The sequence below is a fragment of the Anolis sagrei genome, chromosome X (genome assembly GCF_037176765.1).
Source record: "Anolis sagrei isolate rAnoSag1 chromosome X, rAnoSag1.mat, whole genome shotgun sequence".
NCBI lineage: Eukaryota > Metazoa > Chordata > Lepidosauria > Squamata > Dactyloidae > Anolis > Anolis sagrei.
In genome coordinates this window covers 70,312,229-70,339,347 of record NC_090034.1, presented here as the reverse complement: position 1 = coordinate 70,339,347, position 27,119 = coordinate 70,312,229, and the positions used below count along the sequence as shown (strand labels likewise).

General features: G+C 45.2%; 2 protein-coding genes across 4 annotated transcripts in view; one reads left to right on the top strand and one right to left on the bottom strand.

Moving 5' to 3' along the window:
* LOC132780783 (zinc finger MYM-type protein 4) overlaps positions 1-22,308 on the bottom strand; it is a 225,586-nt gene extending 203,278 nt beyond the window's left edge. The window contains exon 1 of the mRNA XM_067473702.1: positions 22,275-22,308. Within this exon, the coding sequence (XP_067329803.1) occupies positions 22,275-22,293 (19 nt within the window). The 5' untranslated portion in view covers positions 22,294-22,308. The remainder of the gene's footprint in view (positions 1-22,274) is intronic.
* On the top strand, positions 2,706-25,283 carry LOC132780787 (platelet-activating factor receptor-like). 3 transcript variants are annotated; one of them, XR_010910542.1, is made up of 2 exons: positions 2,706-3,053; positions 24,916-25,283. XR_010910542.1 is itself a non-coding variant. In XM_060784563.2 (2 exons), exon 2 carries the CDS (start codon positions 15,575-15,577, stop codon positions 16,592-16,594), a length of 1,020 nt encoding a protein of 339 aa, XP_060640546.2. In that variant the 5' UTR covers positions 2,801-3,053; positions 15,565-15,574; the 3' UTR covers positions 16,595-17,269. The 3 variants fall into 3 exon arrangements, 2 of the variants coding, with proteins under 2 accessions (XP_060640546.2, XP_067329806.1); XM_060784563.2 differs by lacking the exon at positions 24,916-25,283 and adding an exon at positions 15,565-17,269 and having other exon boundaries at positions 2,801-3,053; XM_067473705.1 differs by lacking the exons at positions 2,706-3,053; positions 24,916-25,283 and adding exons at positions 6,226-7,127; positions 15,565-17,269.
* Positions 25,284-27,119: the final 1,836 nt, after the last annotated feature.

Sequence of the window (27,119 nt, the reverse complement as noted above, 5' to 3'; positions counted from 1 at the left end):
GATAACTCTTGTATATTAATCAAATTCATGGATAATCACACCCACAAAAGGGAGACCTGCAAATGTGGAGGGCTGTCTGTATAGCCAGCAGCGCAAGGAACTAATTACTCCAGTATTGATTTCTGTCCCAATACATTTATTTCCTTTAAAGCCATCTTTTTTGTAGATTTAGATAAATTGGTAATGCCAAGATTTACCATTTTTCTTGCTATCAAAACAAACCATTTCCTGGAATTTTAATGTTTTAGTGGGTTGATGTTACTTAGCTGCATATTTGATCCATCTGGCAGTTGATGTATTGCTGGCATTTCCGTGATTTTTTTTAGCGTGGCAGTTTTATTCCTTCAGATTATGCATGATAGATTGCTTGCAAAGGCGTATTGCTGATGCAGATAGAGAGACTTGAAATAGACAAATTCATGGAGGGCGAGGGCTATCAATTCATGATGGTTATATCTTCACTTGACAGAAAGTGAAGCAAGGGGAGAGAAAAAAAGAGTGTGGTGACTGAGAGCTTCAGGGGGTTGCAATGCAAACAAAATAGAAAGAAAGAAAGAAAGTTAGTTTTCCAGCCTCGGCACAGATGAATGTAGGTCAGTGGTTCTCAACCTTCCTAATGCCGCGACCCCTTAATACAGTTCCTCATGTTGTGTTGACCCCAACCATAAAATTATTATTGTCACTACTTCATAACTGTAATTTTGCTACTGTTATGAATCGTAATGTAAATATATGATATACAGGATGTATTTTCATTCACGGAACCAAATTTGGCACAAATACCCGATATGCCCAAATTTGAACACTGGTCGGTTTGGGAGGGGAGTTGATTTTGTCATTTGGGAGTTGTAGTTGCATACAACGCCCTTGCTGTACCAGCTCCCACTGGCTGCCGATTTGCTACCGGGCTCAATTCAAGGTGCTGGCGTTGCCCTATAAAGCCCTAAACGGTTCCGGCCCAAGATACCTATCTGACCGCATCTCGGCCCACGAGCCCACGAGGACTTTGAGATCGTCCGGGGAGGCCCTGCTCTCGATCCCGCCTACCTCACAGGCACACCTGGCGGGGACGAGAGACAGGGCCTTCTCGGTGGTGGCTCCTCGGCTGTGGAACACCCTTCCCGTGGACATCAGACTGGCTCCTTCCCTGATGATATTCCGCAGGAAACTAAAGACTTGGCTGTTCAAGAAGGCGTTCGAACAAGAAGTGCAATAATTGGCAATGACGACAGGAATGGAACAACGGAAAATGATACTGGATTGTGGTTTAATGATGAGATGACGCGAATGGTTTTTTGTATTAGTGATATTGTAGATGTTTGGATGACGATTTTTTTTGGTTATTGCTAGATTGATTTTAGATTGTATCTTGTAATTTGCACCCTGTTCTTTAAATGTACACCGCTGTGAGTCGCCCCTGGGCTGAGAACAGCGGTATATAAGCACAGTAAATAAATAAATAAATTCTGACTTCTGAAGCAGATGTGCTCACTGCTTTGATCCTTCCAGAACTCAGTCCTTCGCACATCACAACATCATGATCTTCTGGCAAGGAAACTAGTCCAATGTGGGCTAGGCAAAACTACGGTGAGGTGGATCTGTAATTGGTTAAGTGAACGAACACAGAGAGTGCTCACTAATGCTTCCTCTTCATCTTGGAAAGAAGTGACAAGTGGAGTGCCGCAGGGTTCCGTCCTGGGCCCGGTCCTGTTCAACATCTTTATTAATGACTTAGATGAAGGGCTAGAAGGCAGGATCATCAAGTTTGCAGACGACACCAAATTGGGAGGGATAGCCAATAGTCCAGAGGACAGGAGCAGAATTCAAAATGATCTTGACAGATTAGAGAGATGGGCCAAAACTAACAAAATGAAGTTCAACAGTGACAAATGCAAGATACTCCACTTTGGCAGAAAAAATGAAATGCAAAGATACAGAATGGGTGACGCCTGGCTCGAGAGCAGTACGTGTGAAAAAGATCTTGGAGTCCTCGTGGACAACAAGTTAAACATGAGCCAACAATGTGATGTGGCGGCAAAAAAAGCCAATGGGATTTTGGCCTGCATCAATAGGAGCATAGTGTCTAGATCTAAGGAAGTAATGCTACCCCTTTATTCTGCTTTGGTTACACCACATCTGGAATATTGTGTCCAATTCTGGGCACCACAATTCAAGAGAGATATTGACAAGCTGGAATGTGTCCAGAGGAGGGCGACTAAAATGATCAAGGGTCTGGAGAACAAGCCCTATGAGGAGCGGCTTAGGGAACTGGGCATGTTTAGCCTGAAGAAGAGAAGGCTGAGAGGAGATATGATAGCCATGTATAAATATGTGAGAGGAAGCCACAGGGAGGAGGGAGCAAGCTTGTTTTCTGCTTCCTTGGAGACTAGGACGTGGAACAATGGCTTCAAACTACAAGAGAGGAGATTCCATCTGAACATTAGGAAGAACTTCCTGACTGTGAGAGCCGTTCAGCAGTGGAACTCTCTGCCCCGGAGTGTGGTGGAGGCTCCTTCTTTGGAAGCTTTTAAGCAGAGGCTGGATGGCCATTTGTCAGGGGTGATTTGAATGCAATATTCCTGCTTCTTGGCAGGGGGTTGGACTGGATGGCCCATGAGGTCTCTTCCAGCTCTATGATTCTATGATTCTATCATGCGACCCAGTTGGAGCCCTGCTGTGTTCACAGACTAGTTTTGATTCTCTTTGAATGGAGGAAGCAGATGGCCCTTTGGTGTTTGGGGTTGGATTGGATTGCCTCTTGATGCACCACCACCCTGCGATTGCTCCTGTGATGCCATTTCCTTTGGAGACTCCAGTTTTACATACATGCGCAGGTGCCTCTCTCCGCAGCCAGCTGCTGCCTCTGCACAATTGGAAGGATTAACCTCTGACATGGGGCTGGGTTTGAGGAGAGAAGGAGACCAGGCAGAACGAAAGACAAAGAAAGACCACAGAGAGAGAGCAGGAGCATCAGTAAATTGCACACAGCAGAGAGGCAGCAAGAACTGCAGGGCTTCGTAGCAGAAGGACAAGATCTGGACCATCCTGGAAGGGTAAGAGTGTCATGTCCAGCTGCCTTCCTTGAAGTCTTCAAGGGGAAGGAGTCATAGTTGCGACGGGGTGTTTGAAAGGTTCATATAGGGCAAAGTGCTGTTTCTTGACCTGCATTGACTTGCCTAATGTGGATTTTCTGCTTTGATAATCTGGATTATATATATGGCAGTGTAGAAGCGGAACTAGATTGTCCGATGGCCTGCTCACCTGGTGTCGTAACTCGATTGTCACCTCCATGGATCTCCTCTATCAGTGATTCTCAAGAGCCCTTGGTGGCAAAGTGGGTTAAACCCCGGTGCCGGCATGACTGAAGGTCGCAGGTTCAAATCCGGGGAGAGGCGGATGAGCTCCCTCTATCAGCTCCAGCTCCTCATGCAGAGACATGAGAGAAGCCTCCCACAAGGATGATAAAAACATCAAATCATCCGGGCGTCCCCTGGGCAACGTCCTTGCAGACGCCCAATTCTCTCACACCAGAAGCGACTTGCAGTTTCTCAAGTCGCTCCTGACACGACAAAAAAAGAAAGAAAGAAGTGATTCTTAACCTTCCTAATGCCGCAATCCCTTAATACAGTTCCTCATGTTGTGTGACCTCCAACCATAAAATTATTTTCGTTGCTACCTCATAACTGTAATTTTGCTACTGTTATAAATCGTAATGTAAATATCTGATATGCAGGATGTATTTTCATTCGCTGGACCAAATTGGCACAAATACCCGATATGCCCAAATTTGAGTACTGGTGGGATTGCGGGGGATTGATTTTGTCATTTGGGAGTTGTAGTTGCTGGACTTTATAGTCCACCTACAATCAAAGAGCATTCTGACCTCCACCAGTGATGGAATTGAAGCAAACTTTGCACACAGAACTCTCGTGACCAACAGACAATACTGGAAGGGTTTGACGGGCATTGACCTTGAGTTTTGGAGTGGTAGTTCACCTACATCCAGAGGGCACTGTAGACTCAAAGAATGATGGTTCTGGACCTAACTTGGCACTTGGCACGAATCCTCAATATGCCCAAACGTGAACACTGGTGGAGTTTGGCGAAAATAGACTCTGACATTTGGGAGTTGTAGTTGCTGGGATTTATAGTTCACCTACAATCAAAGAGCATATCTATGGCTGGATGGCTCTTTGTCAGGAGGGCTTTGATTACATTTTCTTTCCCTCGTGAAGGGAGTTGGACTGGATGGCCTTGAGTATTTTCTGTTGGTCATAGGAGTTCTGTGTGGGAAGTTTGCCCCGATTCTGTCATTGGTGGGGTTCAGAATGCTCTTTGATTGTAGGGGAACTATAAATCCCAGTAACTACAACTCCCAAATGTCAAGGTCTATTTTCCCCAAACTCCATCTGTGTTCATATTTGGGCGTATTGAGTTCTTGTGGCAAGTTTGCTTAAGATCCTCCATTGTTTGAGTCCACGGTGCTCTCTGGATGTAGGTGAACTACAACTCCCAAACTCAAGGCAAATGCCCACCAAACCCTTCTAGTGTTTTCTGTTGGTCATGGGAGTCCTGTATGCCACGTTTGGTTCAATTCCATCATTGGTGGAGTTCAGAATGCTCTTTGATTGTAGGTAAACTATAAATCCCAGCAAGTACAACTCCCAAATGCCAAAATCAATTTTTTGAGTGAAATACATACATTGGGTTGTTAGGTGTATGCTGTCCAAATTTGGTGTCAATTTGTCCAATGGTTTTTGAGTTCTGTTAATCCCACAAACAAAGATTACATGTTTATTTATATAGATATATTGTATATACATATAATATTTATAATATTATAATGTAATGCAATATAATACTACTACTACTAATAATATATTGTAATTATATATTTATATTACATGCAATATTACTTTTTTTTTGTCGTGTCAGGAGCAACTTGAGAAACTGCAAGTCGCTTCTGGTGTGAGAGAATTGGCCGTCTGCAAGGACGTTGCCCAGGGGACGCCCGGATGATTTGATGTTTTTATCATCCTTGTGGGAGGCTTCTCTCATGTCCCCACATGAGGAGCTGGAGCTGATAGAGGGAGCTCATCCGCCTCTCCCCGGATTTGAACCTGTGACCTGTCGGTCTTCAATCCTACCGGCACAGGGGTTTAACCGACTGTGCTACCGGGGGCTCCTAATAATATTACTAATAATATTACAATATAATGGTATAGTACAATATAGTAATATTTAATACTGATATTGTACTATGCTAATAATATAATATATTGTATGTATATCTCTCTCTTAGGCGATCCCTCGCTTTCCGAGGATGATTGTCTTCCAACATTCTTGTGGGTCTGTATGTGGCCGTGGAGCCCTATTCTTGCTCTGCATCTTCTTCCGCAGTGAGGGCATTGGTTTCCAGGTGGAAGGCGGTCTCGGTCGGGGTTGGCTTGACGCGCCTTCCTCTTCACATGCTTCTCCCTTTTGCCCTCCATTCGTGCCTCCTCAAATTCTGCAGCACTGCTGGTCACAGCTGACCCCCAGCTGGAGCGCTCAAGGGCCAGGGCTTCCCAGTTCTCAGTGTCTATGCCAGAGTTTTTAAGGTTGGCTTTGAGCTCATCTTTACATCTCTTTTCCTGTCCACCAACATTCCGTTTTCCGTTCTTGAGTTCGGAGTAGAGCAACTGCTTTGGGAGACAGTGGTCGGGCATCTGGACAACGTGGCCAGCCCAGCGGAGTTGGTGGTGGAGGACCATCGCTTCAATGCTGGTGGTCTTTGCTTCTTCCAGCACGCTGACGTTTGTCCGCTTGTCTTCCCAAGAGATTTGCAGGATTTTCCGGAGGCAGCGCTGATGGAATTGTTCCAGGAGTTGCATGTGACGTCTGTAGACAGTCCACATCTCACAGGCATAGAGCAGGGTTGGGAGGACAATAGCTCTACAGACAAGCACCTTGGTATCCCTACGGATGTCCCGGTCCTCAAACACTCTCTGCTTCATTCGGAAAAATGCTGCGCTCGCAGAGCTCAGGCGGTGTTGTATTTCGGTGTCGATGTCGACTTTGGTGGAGAGCTGGCTGCCAAGGTAGCGGAAATGGTCAAGGTTTTCTAATGTTACACCATTAAGCTGTATCGCTGGCATTGGAGAGGGGTTGGCTGGTGCCTGCTGGAACAGCACTTTGGTTTTTTCAATGTTCAATGACAGGCTGAGCTTCTCATATGCTTCTGCAAAGGTGTTTAGAGTGGCTTGTAGATCTTCTTCTGAATGCGCACAGACGATGTTGTCATCAGCATACTGGAGTTCTATAACAGATGTTGTTGTAACCTTGGTTTTGGCTTTCAGTCTGCTCAGGTTGAATAGCTTGCCATCTGTCCGATAGATGATTTCCACTCCGGTGGGAAGCTTCCCATCAACAAGGTGAAGTATCATAGCAATGAAGATGGAGAATAAAGTTGGGCAATAACACATCCGTATGTATATATACCTTGTAAGCCGCTCTGAGTCCCCTTTGGGGTGAGAAGGGTGGCATATAAATGTCATAAATAAATAAATAAATAAATAAATAGGGTGGTGAGAGAGAGGAGAGTCTGAGAAAAGAGCCCAAGGAGCCGCAGCCAGCCCCTGGACCTAGGTTTGTCCATACCTGGAGTAGATGCATCAGTTCACAGCCTGAAAACATGCAAACACCAAGAAATGAATACATAAGAGGTCCCATTGTAAGGACTTGGAAATGTTTTGCCAATTAATGCTTCATAAGCAGAATCTCCCCCCAACATTGTATGACTGTATGCGTTGCTTTGAAGTTGCAGTTTTCATGACCCTTCTTTTCTCCTTTCCGCTGGGTCAAAATAAAACCCTCTCCTAGCTGTTTGTTGGGGGTTGACGTTGAATGTTATTCCTTTGGGGAATATGACTAAAAGGACAACTGTTTCCCACCTGCCCGATTGATCCTTGCAGCCTCTTCCCAGCTGGTGGGGAGAAAATGATTCAGTTGGGATAAACCACCCAGAAAATTGGCAGTCATTTGTTAGCCCTGGGTTTCAAGTGAGTAGCTCATCATATGCCTATAGAGAGGCTTTCTGGAGACACTTTCTTGAAAACTGTATCGAGGGATTCTTCTAACTAACTTGGGTAAGTAAGAATGGGAAGCCAAAGGAGCATGGTACTTATTTCCATTTGTCCTATAATTTGTTTCTGCAAGAGGAGCTCTGCAAAAGTGAAAAACCATGAATAATAATTTGCTGTTTGTGTTTACCTTCTCTAGGAATCTCTAGGTCCTCCAGAACTCCCATTGAAGGATCAAGAAATTCCTATGGGAAGCTTTCACTCTAGAGCAGTGTTTCTCAACCTGGGGGTCGGGACTCCTGAGGGGGTCGCGAGGGGGTGTCAGAGGGGTCGCCAAAGACCATAAAAAAAACACAGTATTTTCTGATGGTCATAGGGATTCCATGTGGGAAGTTTGAGCCAATTCTATCGTTGGTGGAGTTCAGAATGTTCTTTGGTTGTAATGAACTATAAATCCCAGCAACTACAACTCCCGAATGTCAAGATCTATTTTCCCCAGGCTCCACCAGTGTTCACATTTGGGCATATTGAGTATTCATGCCAAGTTTGGTCCAGATCCACCTTTGCATGAGTCCACAGTGCTCTCTGGATATAGGTGAACTACAACTCCCAGACTCAATTTCAATGCCCATCAAACCCTTCCAGTGTTTTCCATTGCTCATGGGAGCCAAGTTTGGTTCAAATCCATTGCTGGAGTTCAGAATGATCTTTGATTATAAGTGAACTATAAATCCCAGCAACTACACCTCCCAAATTACAAAATTTGGGTGTATTGGGTATTTGTGCCCAGTTTGGTCCAGTGAATGAAAATACATCCTGCATATCTGATACTTACATTATGATTTATAACAGTAGTAAAATGACTGTTATGAAGTAGCAACGAAAACAATATTATGGTTGGGGGTCACCACAACATGAGGGACTGTATTAAGGGGTCACGGCATTAGCAAGGTTGAGAACCACTGCTCTAGAGATCTCCAGGCCCCCTTCTACACTGCTCTATATGCCAGGATCTGATCCCAAATTATCTGCTTTTCCCAGATTACCTGGCAGTGGAGACTCATATCATCCAGTTCAAAGCAGATAGTCTGGGATCCTGGGATATAGGACAGTGTAGAAAGGGCCATGGTCCTCCAGCATGACTCGATGGGAAGTCCTAGACATTCTTAGGGCGGTTAGGAGCATAGTGTCTAGATCTAGGGAAGTCATGCTACCCCTCTATTCCTCTTTGGTTAGAATATTGTGTCCAATTCTGGGCACCAGAATTCAAGAGAGATATTGATAAGCTGGAATGTGTCCAGAGGAGGGTGACTAAAATGATCAAGGGTCTGGAGAACAAACTCTATGAGGAGCGGCTTAAGGAGCTGGGCATGTTTAGCCTGAAGAAGAGAAGGCTGAGAGGAGATATGATAGCCATGTATAAATATGTGAGAGGAAGCCACAGGGAGGAGGGAGCAAGCTTGTTTTCTGCTTCCCTGGAGACTAGGACACGGAACAATGGGTTCAAACTACAAGAAAGGAGATTCCATGTGAACATGAGGAAGAACTTCCTGACTGTGAGAGCCGTTCAGCAGTGGAACTCTCTGCCCTGGAGTGTGGTGGAGGCTCCTTGTTTGGAAGCTTTTAAAAAGAGGCTGGATGGCCATCTGTCAGGGGTGATTTGAATGCCTAAGTGGAGTATCTTGCATTTGTCCCTGTTGAACTTCATTTTGTTAGTTTTGGCCCATCTCTCTAACCTGTCAAGATCGTTTTGAATTCTGCTCCTGTCCTCTGGAGTATTGGTTATCCCTCCCAATTTGGTGTCGTCTGCAAACTTGATGATCATGCCTTCTAATAATAATAATAATAATAATAATAATAATAATAATAATACACTTTATTTATAACCCACTACCATCTCCCCAAAAGGGACTAGGTGCGGCTAACATGAGGCCAAACCCAAAATAATACAATATAATAAACCCTTCATCTAAGTCATGAATAAAGATGTTGAACAGGACCAGGCCCAGGACGGAAACCTGCGGCACTCCACTTGTCACTTCTTTCCAGGACGAAGAGGAAGCATTAGTGAGCACCTTCTGGGTTCGTCCATTTAACCAATTCCAGATCCACCTCACCGTAGTTTTGCTTAGCCCACATTGGACTAGTTTCCTTGCCAGAAGGTCATGGGGGACCTTGTCGAAGGCCTTACTGAAATTACTGGATCAGAAAGGGTCTCCTTGGATGAGTAGAAAAAGGAGGAGGCTTGGCCCGGCAAGATACTGCAGGGACCTTCCTCTCTCTGAGCCCAGCACAGCTGTTCCATGTGGTTTGGCATGGAGACAGGGGTTGAAACAGGTGAACCCGTGTGGGCAGCCAAGGAGTCACTCTGGCCCTTGATGGCCAAACTGGTGCTAAGCCTCCGCAGCTGTGCCTGGAGCCAGTCTCCTTGTCTCCAGAGATGGATGGCAGCTTTCCGAGACATCTCCTTGCAGCTGTGATGCTTCCTCCTTATCAAGAAGTCTTTGGGCTTTAGAAAGGGGTGCATGTTGGCGGCACGACTTGGAGAGCTGGGAAGGAAGTCCTGGATCGCTTGGAATGTGAGTGGGCTTTCTCTCTGCTTCCATCTTCTTGGTCCCAGCTGAGAATTTGAAGTGTGAGTTCTGCCAAGCCAACTTACTTGTCGACCTCTCTACACATACCCTGCATTTATACTCTCACTAGCTGTGCCGTGCCACGCGTTGCTGTGGCCTATAGTAAGAATTTTCAAAGTAGAGGTAGATATCTGGACTATTATGAAAGAGAGGTACCGACCTATTCCTTCCCCCCTTTTTCTTCCCCTTTCTCTCCTTTCGTCCTTCTCTACCTCTTTTTTTCATTCCTTCTTTCGCTCTTTGGTTTCATCCTTCCTTCTCTCTTTTCTTCCTTTTTTCCCCCTTTCTCTACTTCTTCCTTTGTCTCCTTTCTTCCCTCCCTGTTTCCTTCCTTCTTTCACTTTTTATTTCCTTTTCTCCTTCCTTCTTTACTTCTTTCCTGCATTTCCCTTCCATTTTTCTTTCCTTTTTTTTACTTTTCTTCTTCCTTCCTTTGGTACTTCTTTCTTTCCTTCCTTCTCTCCTTCCTTCCCTCCTTCCTTCTTTCCCTCCCCTTTTCCCTCCTCCAGTCCTTCCCTTTTTCCCTCCCTCCTTTCTTCTCTCTTTTCTTCCTCTCTGTTCTCCCCCAATACCATGGTAGAGTCCCTTCTAAGTCTATTCTATGACTCTATTTAATATAGTAATATATAGTAGTAACATTATATTAAGGTAAAGGTAAAGGTAGTCCCCTGACATTAAATCCAGTCATGTCTGACTCTGGGGTGTGGTGCTCATCCATTTCTAAGCCGAAGAGCCAGCGTTGTCCATAGACACCTCCAAGGTCACGTGGCCAGCATGACTGCATGGAGCGCCGTTACTTTCCCGCTAGAGCAGTACCTATTGATCTACTCACATTTGCATGTTTTCGAACTGCTAGGTTGACAGAAGCTAGGGCTGACAGCGGAAGCTCACGCCGCACACCCGGAATTGAACCTGCGACCTTTCGATCAACAAGCTCAGCAGCTCAGTGCTTTAACCCACTGTGCCACCGGGGGCTCCTAACATTATATTATATAGTAGTATATATAGCAATAAAATATATAATATATATGTGTTATACAGCAATATATATAATAGTGATATATAAAGTATTATATATATAGAAAGGAGTTGCAATCCATCACCTTTGGAAAGCTCAAGGAATCACTCTGCACATGCTCAGAGGCACCCAGCAATTCCAAGAATCTTTGCCCACAAAGCATCTTCTCTTGCAGGCCTCCGTGTGAACCTGACCCTCAGCCTCCGTGTGAACCTGACCCTGATTCTTTGATTGTATTTCCTGATGCAGCTGAACAGGCTACTGAACATGTAGTTTCCCCTGATGGTTTGGAAACTGTTGATTCTGAGGGCAGTGGCTGGGAAAGTGAAACTAAACATCCTGATGAGGATGTTTCAGAATCAAGTGGTGATAACTCTCCAGAGGAGTTAACACCTGCCTTTTTTAAATGAGGATAGAAGAAGGCAGATTTGGGAAAACAGGAGTGAATCACAGAGTCTGCGAAGGTCAAGTAGATTAAAGGAAAAGGAGGCTTCCAAGCCTGGAGGCGTGTCCCGAAACAGTTTCTTTAGTTTAAAGTGTCTTCCCCCGTGCCTGTTTGGTTAGATCAAGCATCGTTTAGACTGAGGCATTACCTTGGCTGAGTTCCCGTTTCCCATGGCCTGCATTCCCAGAGGCTTCTAGTTTCCAAGTACGGTTAGTGAGATACTAACAGGTTCCAGGTTTTTATAGTGTTGCTTTTGGAATTTTCATCTAGTTCAGAGATATTCCTGACTGCTGAATTTTACTGTGGCTTTTTGACTTTGCATTTTCCTCTATTTTGTAACCATTTTTTCATCAATAAAAAAGGATTGTTTTTCCCACAGTCAGGTGTGGTGGATTTAATCTTATGGTCTTGTTTCCTGATCTGGGTTGCAACACCTTCCCCCCCTCTCTCTGCCTCTTTTGCTGCTGCTTCCTCCGATATGTTGGAGCATGGAGAATCCAAAAAAGAAGGTCATTGCTGCAGAGTGAAGGCACAAAGTAAATCTAAAGTGTTGTTTACCTCTTTTTGTTTGTTCTTTCCCCTCAGCTCCGAATGTGCCCACCCCATCCCTCCTTTCCTTCAGTTGCAAGTTTACTCCTTGGACGAGGAGGAGGAGGGAGCCCGGCCTCCTCTGCACCTGCTGGAGTGCTGCTGCCTGGGGAAGCACTTCTTGGGGGGAGGGAGGGGGACTCACCCTTCTCCACACCCCATAGTTTGAGGACCCCTGATATAAAGGATAGTGACAGGGTAGCAGGCCTGCGGGGATGAGGGCTTTTCCTCCAGCTCCTGAAGGAAGGGCCTCCATGGGAGTCTGCTGGGCATGCGCACTCACTGCTGGCCATGCACATGCACTCCTTCCTCCCCCCTCCCTCCCTGAGGCTTACAGTTGAACGTCTTTCTAAGGGGGATGGGGGGAGGGAGAGGGAAGTGTTTTTGGGGGTTTTTTTTAGTGGAGAACATACATTGGGTTGTTAGGTGTATTGTGTCCAAATTTGGTGCTAATTCCCCCAGTGGTTTTTGAGTTCTGATGGTATCACAAACGAACATTACATTTTTATTTATATAGATGTATAGACTGAGGACTATTCACACCACACAACTGTAGTGCAATGATACTACTTTAACTGTCATTGCTGCATCCCATGGAACCTACAGTTATTAAAGTGGAATCATAGCGCTGTGAGGTGATAGGATCCCTAGTCCTCTCTCTTAGCAGCTATTCCAGTTGAATATGCCAGGATGAGAAATCATGGCTGTCCTAACAATCCCACAGAGAGATAGGTTGCTTCTTTCCTTTCCATTCCTTTTTTTCTGTTTTATAGCAAAGGTAAAGGTTTTCCCTTGACATTCAGTACAGTTGTGTCCGACTCTGGGCACCACAATTAAAGAGAGATATTGACAAGCTGGAATGTGTCCAGAGGAGGGCGACTAAAATGATCAAGGGTCTGGAGAACAAGCCCTATGAGGAGCGGCTTAAGGAGCTGGGCATGTTTAGCCTGAAGAGGAGAAGGCTGAGAGGAGATATGATAGCCATGTATAAATATGTGAGAGGAAGCCACAGGGAGGAGGGAGCAAGCTTGTTTTCTGCTTCCTTGGAGACTAGGACACGAAACAATGGCTTCAAACTACAAGAAAGGAGATTCCATCTGAACATGAGGAAGAACTTCCTGACTGTGAGAGCCGTTCAGCAGTGGAACTCTCTGCCCCGGAGTGTGGTGGAGGCTCCTTCTTTGGAAGCTTTTAAATAGAGGCTGGATGGCCATCTGTCAGGGGTGATTTGAATGCAACATTCCTGCTTCTTGGCAGGGGGTTGGACTGGATGACCCATGAGGTCTCTTCCAACTCTTTGATTCTATGATTCTATGATTCTGGGGGTTGGTGCTCATCTCCATTTCTAAGATGAAGAGCCGGCTTTGTCCGTAGACATCTTGAAGGTTATGTGGCCGGCATGACTGCATGGAGTGCCATTCTATGTCATACCATTTTAGGTTGTAAGCTTATGGGCATGATTCTTGTTTTTGTTGATTGTGTGAAAGCTCACCAGCTCATCTATAGTTTGCCCTCCACATTTACTGGGATAAAGGGCACAAGGCTCCCATGAAAGTGAAACACACACACAGACACACACAGAAATGCCTCTTGCCACATTTACAGGGCATTCATTAAATATGACCCTCTTCTATTTATCACAGGATGCTGAAACTGCACAAGTGTAATGATCTAAGTCTCTATAGGCTATGTGCCAATGTACAACTCAGAAATGATAACAGTCTTGATGTTACAGGTGCGGAAGTGGAGTGAGGTTTAATAATAGACCCAGTGGAATACAGAGCAGTACTCAAATTCCTTTCCTTGAAAGGCCACACACCAAAGGCTGCGTTTGATGAAATGAAAGAGATTTAAGGTGATGATTCCTCATTATATCATGTAGTCAAGAACTGGCATCGTCAATTCAAATGTGATCTGACTTTGGTGCAAACAGCTCCAATTCCAGGGCGACCCCACTCTGCTATTGATGAACACACCATCCAGCAAGTGGAGGTTACTATTTTGGAAAATCGCCATGTAACCAATTGCCACCTAGCCCAAAATGCCAAGATTAGTGTGGGGTCAGTGGAAAAAATCATCCAAGACCATCTTCACATGCATAAGGTATCCTCTTGCTGGGTCTTCTGGCTGCACACACCTTTCCAGAAGAAGGAACGAATTGAATGCTCTTGGGCTCTATTGACAATGATGTGCCATGGAAATCAGGAGGTCTTTTTCGACAGACCAATCACACAGGAAGAAAAATGGGGCCATCATGACGATCCAGAGATTGAAGTCCAGTCGACTCACCACCTCCAAAGAAGGCACTTGCCCAATTCTTGGCTGGCAAGGTCATGCTCACAGTATTTTGGGACCAGCATAGAGTAGTATGGATGGGTTTCCTAGCAAAGCATACCATGATCACTGGGGCATACTATGCTTCACTGCTGTAGAAATGGCGGGAAGCTATCAAAACCAAGAGACAATGTGGCATGCTCACCAAAGGTGTCCGCCTTCTGCAAGTCAATGCACCAGTTCACAACTTACCTGTTGCCCAAATGGAAGAAGCATGCTCCTGTGGCTTTGAAATTCTACTGCATCCCCCTTATTCACTCCACCTCGCACCATCAGACTTCCCCCATTTTCCAACAATGAAGTTATTTTTGAAGGGCAAGCAGTTTTCAGATGATGAGACTCTGATTTCTGAAGTCACAATGGGGGCTTTTGGAGTAACCTGTCAACTTCTACAAGTGAAGTGTTGACAATTGCTTAAAATGTGTGTGTCTGTAGGTGGCACCTATGGAGAGAAGGACTCATAACTGTGCCAAGTTTCATTGCTCTCAGTTCACAGGAAGTGGGTCAGGGGAAATCTTTAATGAACGCCCCTCGTATGTCCTTGTGTCTATCAGCTCCCCCAGATTTGTTGGTCCTTCCATTTAGAAGAAATTCTTTCTTTTCCGACCATCTAATAACCTCCCTCCCTCCCTCCCTTCCTCACTCCACTCCACTGCACTCTACTCTACCCACCCCCCAATCCATCCATCCAGGATCATAACCTCCCATCTACTCCCAGGATCATAATCTCCCAACTGGCTGCCGATCCAGTTCCGAGCATAATTCAAAGTGCTGGTTTTGACCTACAAAACCCTATACGGTTCTGGCCCAGCGTGTCTGTCCGAACGCATCTCCTTCTACGTCCCGTCTCGGAATTTAAGATCTTCTGGGGAGGCCCTGTTCTCGGCCTCACCTCTATCACAAGTGAGATTGGCAGGGACGAGGAGCAGGGCCTTCTCTGTGGTGGCCCCTCGCCTGTGGAATTCACTCCCCGGGGAAATTAGGTCATCGACATCTCTCCTTTCTTTTAGAAGGAAATTAAAAACGTGGATATGGGACCAGGCTTTTGGGTAATCTGGCAGATAGACAAAGGATAATGATGACCAGAATTAATAGGATTGACAATGTGGAATGAATTTACAGACTCTGAGTTGGCAAACGTTGAGCATAAGTTTGGTTTTACTGATTGTTTTGCATAATTGATTGTTTTAATTGTTTATAATTGCTGTTATATATGTTTTTATCTTATTGTCTGTGTTGGCATCGAATTGTGCCTTTTGTAAGCTGCCCTGAGTCCCCTCTTGGGGGTTGAGAAGGGCGGGGTAGAAATGCGCGAAATAAATACTTACCTGCAGTGTCTTTTCCATTTCTTGGAAGAAATACTTGTTTGGACTAAAGCTTGTGCAAGTCTCAACCAATGTGGGTTACTTTTTCTACTTTTGAAACCTCTCCTTCTCACTTCATGTTTTGAATTGACGTTGCTTCTCTTTCTTTTTGCCTATCCAGGAGCATTGGGATGAATAACTCCACTGGCACAGGGCTTGTGGGTAGGCATTGCCATCTCAGTGACCCTGTTCAGTTCATCCTGGTGCCGGCCGTCTACTGCCTGGTGCTGTGTGTGGGCTTGCCGGGAAATGTGGCCGCCCTCCTTGTGTTCCTGCAGAGTGGGCGGGTGCGGAAGGCTATCCGTATCTATCTCATCAACCTCACCCTGGCGGATATTTTCTTCAACCTCACCCTGCCTTTCTGGATCCCCTACTACTGGGCAGAGGGCCACTGGGTTCTGCCTGAAGCCTTCTGCCGCTTGGCTGGAGCCACATATTATTTGGCTACTTACAGTGCCATGGCTTTCATGACCCTCATCAGCTTGAACCGCTACTGCACCGTGGCTAAGATGGAGCTGGCTTTGAACAAGCCCCGAGGAGCATTGGTGGGGTGTACCTTGACCTGGGGTCTGTGTGCGGCTTGTGCCGTCCCCTCCTTGGCTACTCAGCAGACCCACCAGGATGGATCGCTCAATACAAAATGCTTTGAGCAACACACAGGCCGGAGGAGCTATGCTTATGCCATGGTGCTTCTCTTTGCAGTCTCCTTTTTGGTGGTTTTAGGGGCCTACATCTCTATCATGAGGACCCTCTCAGTTGCCACTGGCCCTTGTCAAGGTGGACACCGCAGGCGGGCACAAGTCATGGTTCTGGGCATGCTGTTGGTGTTTGTGGTCTGCGTGGCCCCCTACCACCTCTCCCTGGTGCCTTGGGTGGCCAACCGGATGTCCAGTCCATTTGGTGGTCCCCCATCATTCCTGGACAATCTGCACATGCTCAGTGTGGCTCTCTTGAGTCTCAACAGCTGCATTGATCCACTAATCTACTGTTTTGCTATCAAGCGCTTCCGGGCAGATCTGTGTTTAATGGTGCGGAAGGTCACCCATTGCTGTCGACTCCGTTCAAGACCATCTCAGCCATCACCTTTACCGCCAGCACTGGAAAATAAATTCCCACTCAACTTCAGGTCGTCTTCCTTAACCTCCTCATAGATTGGCCTTGGGAAAATTATTATGTGTTTGACCACCAAAGGTATCCCCAGATCTCAGGCGCTGACCCTAGGGTTCTAGGCATGGACCTCCTCCTCTGGTTCGCAGGATGATGAACCTCAGTGCAAAGGTGTTGCCTTGAAAAGTGTGTATGTATATGTATGTGAGACATGGTGTTTCTTAATTTTGTCCTCTGTACAACAATGGTTGATGCATTGTGCTCAGTATCACCAAGGTGATGCCTCTTGTAACATAGCATCAACATCCACATCCTGTAAGGGTTCTAGATCTCGGGAACACAAGTTGAAATCTCAGGTTCAGGTACCGGAATCTCAGGGAGAGGGACAACTCTTGACACCTGGCAACCCTAACTACCAACCCCCAGAACCCCCCAATTTTCTCTAATTTGGGTCTTGGGAGCACAACTTTTTCAGACAACCGCTTCTTTGTACTTAGGTTGCAGCAATTTAGGCAAACTGAGTCTGAAGGAAGAAAGTTGTAGGAGGGAAAACCAGGCACTCGGCATACCTCTCAAAGCAACACTCTGGGCCCAGAATAATCAAAGAGCATCTTTAATAATTATCATAGTCATTATTGTTATCATCATCATATAATAATTATAATTTCCAATACGGCTAAATTCGTTACAATAAAAATGGAAACCACATGGCACAGTCACTGTACAGCATTTTTATTTGTTTGTTTGTCTTAGCGAGTGGAAGGCCTTCCGCTCCCAGGCACATTTGCTAAGTACTAAGGTGTGGACGGAGGCTGAGCTCAAGAGAAAGACCCTCTCTTGGTTCTCTGGCATTGAGAAAACAGAGTGGCCACCGAGGAGGGGAGGAAGTGGTCTGGGTCACGGTCCCTTCACATCTCAAGCTTCGGAGAGATTTCAGATGTAGAGGCCAAGAAACCTAGGAGAGGGCCCTGAGATCCACCTTAGGTTTGAGATGTTCCTAAGACATGAAGATAGGGGGGGAAATCCTCCTAAGGAAGGGATGGACGTTGCCTGATGGGTGAGAAGATTTAGAACACACCCTATTGGGATGTTATCCTACAGAAGTCCTATTGAAATAAGTATGTGGTTTCATATAGTGATGGATCCCATGGAAGAGAATTTCTTCATGGTTGTGCCCATAGTATCACAAGCTCTTTTGGGAGGCACAAACCCCATAGCCAGCCCTAGGTAGAGGAGACCCATTGAGTTTCAGTCAATCTATTCGAATTAGGACTAGTGCTGGGACTCACATACCCTCCAACATTTTACAGATGCAAAACGGGGACATTTGTGGCCGTACAACATTGGAGTGTGGCCACAGTGGCAAGCATTATTAATAAGGAAGAATGCACAAGCCAAGACAGGGTGAACCCTACTAGGAAGGACAATCTTCCACCCCTTTCTCAGCCCCTTTGAACTCAATTTGCAGTAACAAAAGTATGAGGGTTATCCAGAAAGTAAGGTTACAAGGCATGTATCTCTCGTGGGGAATCTTCTCAGGGAAAGTTGGTATCACTGCCATGTAGCAGGAAGCCAATGGAAGTGAATGAGCAGTGCCAGTCGTCAGTAGCTCATCAACTGGCATTGTGATGAAGGTTAGAGATGAGCATCGTCATTCCGTTTCCCTCCAAGTTCACGCTGTAATACGCTACTTAAATTCTAAGGGAATGAACGCCGCTGCGATTCATTCCAAAATCGTTTCAGTTTATGGAGAGAGACAGCATGTGACAAAATGGGTATGGAATATATTGTGAGAGGAGAGGAGGTTGGGTCCTACCTTCTTGAAGGTGATGCTGTGGCGCTTCCTCTGAGGAAGAGAAAGAAGAAGCGGATGGCGGGATGATTCCATGAATGTATTTCAAATGGTCGAAGCAACACCAGCACATTGAAGTCTGTTATGAAGATCAGCAAGTGTCAAGATGGATGTAGGAAAGTGGCCAATATTTACACTGCTTTCACCTCAAGAAATATTAACTATCTAGAAAGCATGTGTCTTTGGAACTTCAGCCAATGAAACTATATATATTACCCACGATGATGAGGTTTTTGTATTTGGGCTAAACTGTAACAATTGCCTAGGAAATGGAGATAACCAAAGCTGAAGTCTCAGATAACCAAAGGCTGAGTTATGGAAGTGGTCCTCATGTGGTGCTCAGCACAGAAGATGGTGAGGTTTATGCATGGGGACATAACGGATATAGTCAACTTGGAAATGGGACCACCAACCGGGGTGTCACACCTATTCAAGTTTGTATCAATTTATTATTCAAAAAGGTGATTGAAGTGTATTGTCGAAGGCTTTCATGGCTGGAATCACTAGGTTCTTGTGGGTTTTTTCGGGCTATATGGCCATGTTCTAGAGGCATTTTCTCCTGATGTTTCGCCTGCATCTATGGCAAGCATCCTCAGAGGTAGTGAGGTCTGTTGGAACTAGGAAAAAGGGTTTATATATCTGTGGAATGACTGGGGTGGGGCAAAGAGCTCTTCTCTGCTGGAGCTAGGTGTGAAAGTTTCAGCTGACCACCTTCATTAGCATTTGAAGGCCTGGCTGAGCCTGGAGGAATCTTTTGTTGAGAGGTGTTAAGATGTGCCTGGTTTTTTCCTCTCTGCTGTTTTGCTGTTATAATGTTAGAGTTTTTTAATACTGGTAGCCGGATTTTGTTCATTTTCATGGTCTCCTACTTTCTGTTGAAATTGTCCACATGTTTGTGGATTTCAATGGCTTCTCTGTGTAGTCTGACATGGTGGTTGTTGGAGTGGTCCAGCATTTCTGTGTTCTCAAATAATATGCTGTGTCCAGGTTGGTTCATCAGGTGCTCTGCTATGGCTGACTTCTCTGGTTGAAGTAGTCTGCAGTGCCTTTCATGTTCCTTGATTCGTGTTTGGGCAGTGCTGCGTTTGGTGGTCCCTATGTAGACTTGTCCACAGCTGCAGGGTACACGGTAGACTCCTGCAGAGGTGAGAGGATCCCTCTTGTCCTTTGCTGAACGTAGCATTTGTTGGATTTTCTTAGTGGGTCTGTAGATTGTTTGTATGTTGTGTTTCTTCATCAGCTCCACTCCAACAACCACCACGTCAGACTACACAGAGAAGCCATTGAAATCCACAAGCATGTGGACAATTTCAACAGAAAGGAGGAGACCATGAAAATGAACAAAATCCGGCTACCAGTATTAAAAAACTCTAAAATTACAACAACAAAACAGCAGAGAGGAAACAACCAGGCACATCTTAACACCTCTCAACAAAAGATTCCTCCAAGCTCAGCCAGGCCTTCAAATGCTAATGAAGGTGGTCAGCTGAAACATTCACACCTAGCTCCAGCAGAAAAGAGCTCTTTGCCCCCACCCCAGTCATTCCACAGATATATAAACCCATTTTCCTAATTCCAACAGACCTCTCTACCTCTGAAGATGCTTGCCATAGATGCAGGCGAAACGTCAGGAGAAAATGCCTCTAGAACATGGCCATATAGCCCGAAAAAACCCACAAGAACCTAGTGATTGAAGTGGCTTGTGGATCCCATCATTCTTTAGCACTGTCCTCTGATGGTGATGTATATGCTTGGGGCTATAACAATTGTGGCCAAGTTGGGTCTGGATCAACAGCAAATCAACCAACTCCTCGTAAAGTTTCCAATAGTTTACAGACTAAAATTGTGATCAGCATTGCATGTGGCCAGACCTCCTCTGTAGCTGTAGTAGACAATGGTGAGGTATATGGCTGGGGCTACAATGGGAATGGGCAACTGGGTCTTGGAAATAATGGCAACCAGTTAACACCATGCCGAGTGGCCGCTCTCCAAGGTGTTTGTATCATGCAGATTGCCTGTGGCTATGCACACACACTAGCACTAACTGATGGGGGCTTAATGTATTCCTGGGGCGCTCACACTTACGGGCAGCTTGGGACTGGCAACAAAAGCAACCAACTAAGCCCCGGGCAGATCTTGATGGAATATATTGTGAGACCATGAAAAAACTTCGCCGAGCCATTCAAAACAAACATAGTAGGATGCTGATGGCGGGAGTCTGTCTCCTTCATGACAATGCGCGTCCGCACACAGCTCATGTAACACAAAGTTGTTGACTTCATTTGGTTGGGTTGTTTTAAGCCACCGCTCTCACAGCCCCAATCTCACACCCAGTGACTATCATCTGTTCACTAAATTGAAGGAAAACTTGGGTGGAAAACACTTTCCCAACGACAATGAGTTGAAAATTGAAGTGACGACCTAGCTGAAAAAGTCGGACGCAGGCATCAAAAACTCATCCCACGAATGGCAAAATGTATTGAACTGAATGTGGGAAAATAATGTGATACCTATGCTACAATCCATGTTCGTTTGATTAAAATGTATTCATTCTTTGCATTTTTTAAAAAAACTTGTAACCTTACTTTTCAGAGATCCCTCGTATGTTGAAGACAAAAATGGGAAGAGAAAGAAACTGGGGCATTTCATAAACTGTTGCTAAAGTGGGATGAGAGAGGATTGATTAAGATTGCTGAATTAATTGAGTGCAAACTATTTTTGCAATTTGGGCTCAGTTTGCAGCAATTTAAGTTGAGCTGAAGACAAAAGTGGGAGGAGTAGGAAAACCGGGTCATTTTATAAAATGAGATAGTAAAGGATCAGAACTGCTCAGTCAATTGAGTGCAAAGGGACTAAGTTTACAGCAACTGAAGTAAGTTGAAGAAAAGCAGGTGTGAGAAGAGGAGAGATAAACAGGGACAATTTGAAAGCATCTTAAAAAGGGGAATACGATTAATTGGGATTGTACCCTGCTGAATCAAAACAATGGGAGGATATGGAGTTTAGCTAAAGCCTATCTCTTTACTGTTCCAGACATTTCAGTCATTTGAATCGACAGGATTTTTGTCGTGTCAGGAGCGACTTGAGAAACTGCAAAACGTTTCTGGTGTGAGAGAATTGGCCGTCTGCAAGGACGTTGCCCAGGGGACGCCTGGATGTTTTATCATCCTTGTGGGAGGCTTCTCTCATTAATCTATGTGTTGATTCCCAAACCAACTAATGATTACATAGGTTTACTCCGAGAGGACCAGCGAAAAGGATTTGGGTTTATACACAGCGATATTTCTATCAGTAGTAGCCAAAAAAGTAAGTTCTAAAATGTGTGGCTTTCTTTTGGATGCTGCAATGGTGTGTTATTCTTCATGCACAGGACCAAAGGTTGAAGGAGGGAGAGGCGTTTGGAGGAGGAGCAAGTTGGACACAGGATGAAAGGAAGAGGGAAAGGTCCGTTCAAGAATGAAACCATCTAACTAAGTGGGTTGTTGTAGGTTTTTTCGGGCTATATGGCCATGGTCTAGAGGCATTTTCTCCTGACGTTTCGCCTGCATCTATGGCAAGCATCCTCAGAAGTAGTGAGGTCTGTTGGAACTAGGAAAAAGGGTTTATATATCTGTGGACTGACCAGCGTGAGACAAAGGACTCTTGTCTGCTGGAGCTGGGTGTGAATGTTTCAACTGACCACCTTGATTAGCATACAATGGCCTGACTGTGCCTGGAGCAACCTTTTTTTTGAGAGGTGATTAGATTTCCTAATCAAGGTGGTCAGTTGAAACATTCACACCTAGCTCCAGCAGACAAGAGTCCTTTGTCTCACCCTGGTCTTTCCACAGATATATAAACCCTTTTTCCTAGTTCCAATAGACTTTCACTACCTCTGAGGATGCTTGCCATAGATGCAGGTGAAACGTCAGGAGAGAATGCCTCTAGACCATGGCCATATAGCCCGAAAAAAACCTACAACAACCCAGTGATTCCGGCCGTGAAAGCCTTCGACAACACATTCTAACTAACTTTCATTCCTGGAGGGATCTTTCCATCTTTCTTCGAGCTATAGCACAGCTGGTAAATCACCAGCAGCAGCAATAAGATCTACCAACTGAAAGGTTGCCAGTTCAAAGCCCGGGTCGGGGTGAGCACCTGACTGTCAGCCCAGCTCAATGTTTACCTAAGCAGTTTGAAAACAGCTTAGTGCTTCAAGTAGAGAAAATAGGTACCGCTAAAAAGCAGGGGAGGTATTTTATGACACCATAAAAAGAAAAAGACCAGAAAATGCCAGTGACCAAAAGGAAAGAGGAAGTCCTGATGGATCTTCATCATAGAGGATGATGTAACAGTACCCCCTGTGGCTGGATTTGAGCACAGCCTCCAAAGGTACTGAAAAGCTGGATGTTGACACAACATACCTCCTTTCTATCTGTTCTGCCCTGAATGTTTGCAGCGTATGTGTACTGTGATCCGACCTGAGCCCCCTTGGGGAGATTGGGAGGTATATTATTATTATTATTATTATTATTATTATTATTATTATCTATGTTGGCATTGCCAACTTCTCCTCCCAGAGCAAGTTGGGTAGAAAGTAATTCTCTCTTAATGGATATGCCATTCCAGTGTTGACTTTTTTTTTCATTTCAGGAGCGACTTGAGAAATTGCAAGTTGCTCCTGGTGTGAGAGAATTGGCCATTTGCAAGGACGCTGCTCAGGGAATGCCCAGATGTTTTACCATCCTGTGGGAGGCTTCTCTCATGTGCCTGCATTAGAAGCTGGAGCTGACAGACGGGAGTTCACCCTGCTCCCCGGATTCGAACTGCCAACCTTTTGGTCAGCAATCCTGCCGGCACAAGGGTTTAACCCATTGCGCCACCGGAGGCTCCAGTGTTGACTCCATAATTGCATTTCAAATTGGGTCTTGAAAGTGGGATAGTCTCTTAAAACAGGAATGGGGAGCAAATGACCCTCCAGTTCTTTGTTGTTGTTGCTGAGCTGCAGCTCCCAGCATTTCTCATCTTTAGTTATGTTGGATAAGACTGATGGGAGGTGCAGTCCAACAATGTATTCATATGTCTAATTCTTGCTTTTGGAGAAACACTATTTTACAGACTACTTAATAGGTAAAGGTAAAGGTTTTCCCCTGACATTAAGTCCAGTTGTATCCAACTCTGGGGGATGGTGCTCATCTCCATTTCTAAGCCGAAGAGCCGATGTTGTCCGTAGATTCCTCCTAAGTCATGTGGCCAGCATGACTGCATGGAGCGCCGTTACCTTGCCGCTGGAGTGTTACCTATTGATCTACTCACTGTTGCATGTTTTCGAACTGCTGGGTTGGCAGAAGCTGGGACTAACAGCAGGAGCTCACCCCACTCCCCGGATTCGAACTGATGACCTTTCAGTCAGCAATTTCAGCAGTTCAGTGGTTTAACCCACTGCGCCACCGCTTAATAAACATTAAGAAATGTATTGTCGAAGGCTTTCATGGCTGGAATCACTGAGTTGTTGTAGGTTTTTTGGGCTATATGGCCATGATCTAGAGGCATTCTCTCCTGACGTTTCGCCTGCATCTATGGCAAGCATCCTCAGAGGTAGCGAGATCTGTTGGAACTAGGAAAAAGGGTTTTTATATCTGTGGAGTGACCAAGGTGAGACAAAGGACTCTTTGTCTGCTGGAGCTAGGTGTGAATGTTTCAACTGATCACCTTGATGAGCATATAACCTCACTACCTCTGAGGATGCTTGCCATAGATGCAGGCGAAACGTCAGGAGAGAATGCCTCTAGACCATGGCCATATAGCCCGAAAAACCTACAACAACCCAACATTAAGAAATGTTTCCTTGGATATATTTTTAAAAAGAAGGATTGAAATCTTTGACTGCTAGGTTGTTCACGGAAAAGATCAAAACTAGAAAATTTGGGAAAATCTTGAAGACATTTCCAGATTTCAAATTAACCTCCTCTTCCTTGTCCTCCTCCTCGTCCTCCTCCTCTCTTTCCTTCCGAACCTGGCATACAGTAGAGTCTTGCTTATCCAACCTTTGCTCATCCAACACTCTGTATTATCCAACGCAGTCTGTCTCTTGCCCGGATCCACAGTTGTTTCAATACATTGTGATGTTTTGGTGCTAAATTCGTAAATACAGCAATTACTACATAACGTTGCCGTGTATTGAATTGCTTTTTCTGTCGATGTGTTGCAAAACATGATGTTTTGGTGCTTAATTTGTAAAATCATAACGTAATTTGACGTTTAATAGGCTTTTCCTTAATCCCGCCTTACTATCCAACGTTTTTCACTTATTCAATGTTCTGCCGGCCTGTCTGTGTTGGATAAGCGAGACTCTACTGTACTTTGAATGGGCCTATTTGGATCCCAGTCCTACAGGGCTGACCTAAACAGGTTTACTCAGAGGCCAATGCTTGAAAAAGGGAATTGTGAAGCCTTAAAAAACTGATTGATCAGAATTATTGCAAAATAAATATCTCTACGAGAATTCGATGTATTCATTTCTTCTTGTCTAAGGGCACCGCCATGTGGTGAAGAAACAGAGCAAGCAAACATTTCGTTCCTTTGGAAAAGTAGAAGCAAAGGAAAGGAAAGGCAGAAAGGAAGGAAAAGGTGATGTATATTTGATAGTAGAAACTGCCTCAACATAAATGATCTCTTATGGGTCTATTCCTAAATGCATTTTCTTTCCCCATTGCGGTTGTTTTAAAAATTGTATATATTTGCCCTGGATGCCTTTGTGGACAGAAGGGCACTTCATCAATATATATATATATATATTTAAAATAACAATCATAAATAGTGCTACAGTGGTACAATGATTTACAACTCTGGTATCAGGTCTTGGTTTAGAAAATGTAAATAAAATATCCCAGTCAGCCTTAGCATTTTGTGCTTGTTGGTCATCCAGAATCCTTCAGGACAGAAGTGATATTAAAAGTCCTGCAGAAGAAGGAGAAAAAGAGCAGCCATGGAAATGGTGAGATATCACTTCCATCCTGGGACCTGAAAACAACTGGAGAGTGCCTTGCTTACCCGTGTGGTTCCTCCGCATCCATTGGTCCAGAGGTCCTTGATGGTCCAAACCCTGATGGAGGCCACACACCCAAGATGCCAAGTAGTCCATTGTCCCCAATCCTGATCTGGGCACAGTTCTTGCTTGCAATGGGGTGGCTCAGAACGGTGTCCTTTCCATGCCTTTCTTGGGCCCTTGACTCCTGGAGACACTCTTCCAAGTCATCAGCGTAGGGTTAAGAAGAAAAACAAAGATTCCCCCTCCAGAAAGGTTTTTCACAGTGCGGTGTGGAGCTCCCTCAAAAATTAGCGCTTGAGCTCTTTCTCCATAAAAATACAATGCTAGATGGCCACGGAATCCCCACTCCCCTTTTAGGTAGGATATCTTTGCACTCATCCACCTCCGGAAAGGTTTTTCACAGTGCGGTGTGGAGCTCCTTGGTTTGAAACCTCAAAAAGTAGCGCTCGAGCTCTCTCTCCATAAAAAAACAACAATGCTAGATGGCCACCGAATCCCCACTCCCCTTTTAGGCAGGACATCATTACACTCATTCACCTCGGCAGATGGGCAGACGTTTGGTTGACTTCTTCCATTGCTACATTGTCAAGGGAACTGGGATGATGGTGGTTGGTATACTGGACTGAGTAGTGGTGAGCAGAAAGACACTGGATGGGTTCAGGGAAGGATGAGAACACTGAGGACCAACCAGGAGAAGCACAACCGTGGAGATACAAAGGGCAGTTGAGGGTAGTAGGCCCAATGTCAGTTGGGTGGTGTTTCCATGCTAGGTTTTAATTCAACCTTAGAAGAAGTTGGGCATTTCCTGTAATTAAGACCTGGAGTAGATTCACCATCTCATTGACATTGATACAAGCCTCCAATGACCAAAGGTGACCATCAGCAATGCCTTTGGTTCTCCTAAATCTACTAGCCTCTAATGACCAAAGGTGACCACCAGCAATGCCTTTGGTTCTCCTCAATCTACTGGCCTCCATTGACCAAAGGTGACCACCAGCAATGCCTTTGGTTCTCCTCAATCTACTAGCCTCCAATGACCAAAGGTGACCACCAGCAATGCCTTTGGTTCTCCTCAATCTACTAGCCTCCATCAATCAAAGGTAACCACCAGCAATGCCTTTGGTTCTCCTCAATCTACTAGCCTCCATCAATCAAAGGTAACCACCAGCAATGCCTTTGGTTCTCCTCAATCTACTAGCCTCATATAGACCAGAGGTGACCACCACAAATGCCTTTGGTTCTCCTCAACCTACTGGCCTCCATTGACCAAAGGTGACCATCAGCAATGCCTTTGGTTCTCCTCAATCTACTGGCCTCCATTGGTCAAAGGTGACCACCAGCAATGCCTTTGGTTCTCCTCAATCTACTAGTCTCCATTGATCAAAGGTGACCACCAGCAATGCCTTGGGTTCTCCTCAATCTACTAGCCTCCATTGATCAAAGATGACCACCAGCAATGCCTTTGGTTCTCCTCAATCTACTAGCCTCCATTGATCAAAGATGACCACCAGCAATGCCTTTGGTTCTCCTCAATCTACTAGCCTCCATTGATCAAAGGTGACCACCAGCAATGCCTTGGGTTCTCCTCAATCTACTAGCCTCCATTGATCAAAGGTGACCACCAGCAATGCCTTTGGTTCTCCTCAATCTACTGCTATTTCTTCAGATCCAGCAATTCCTCACTTCA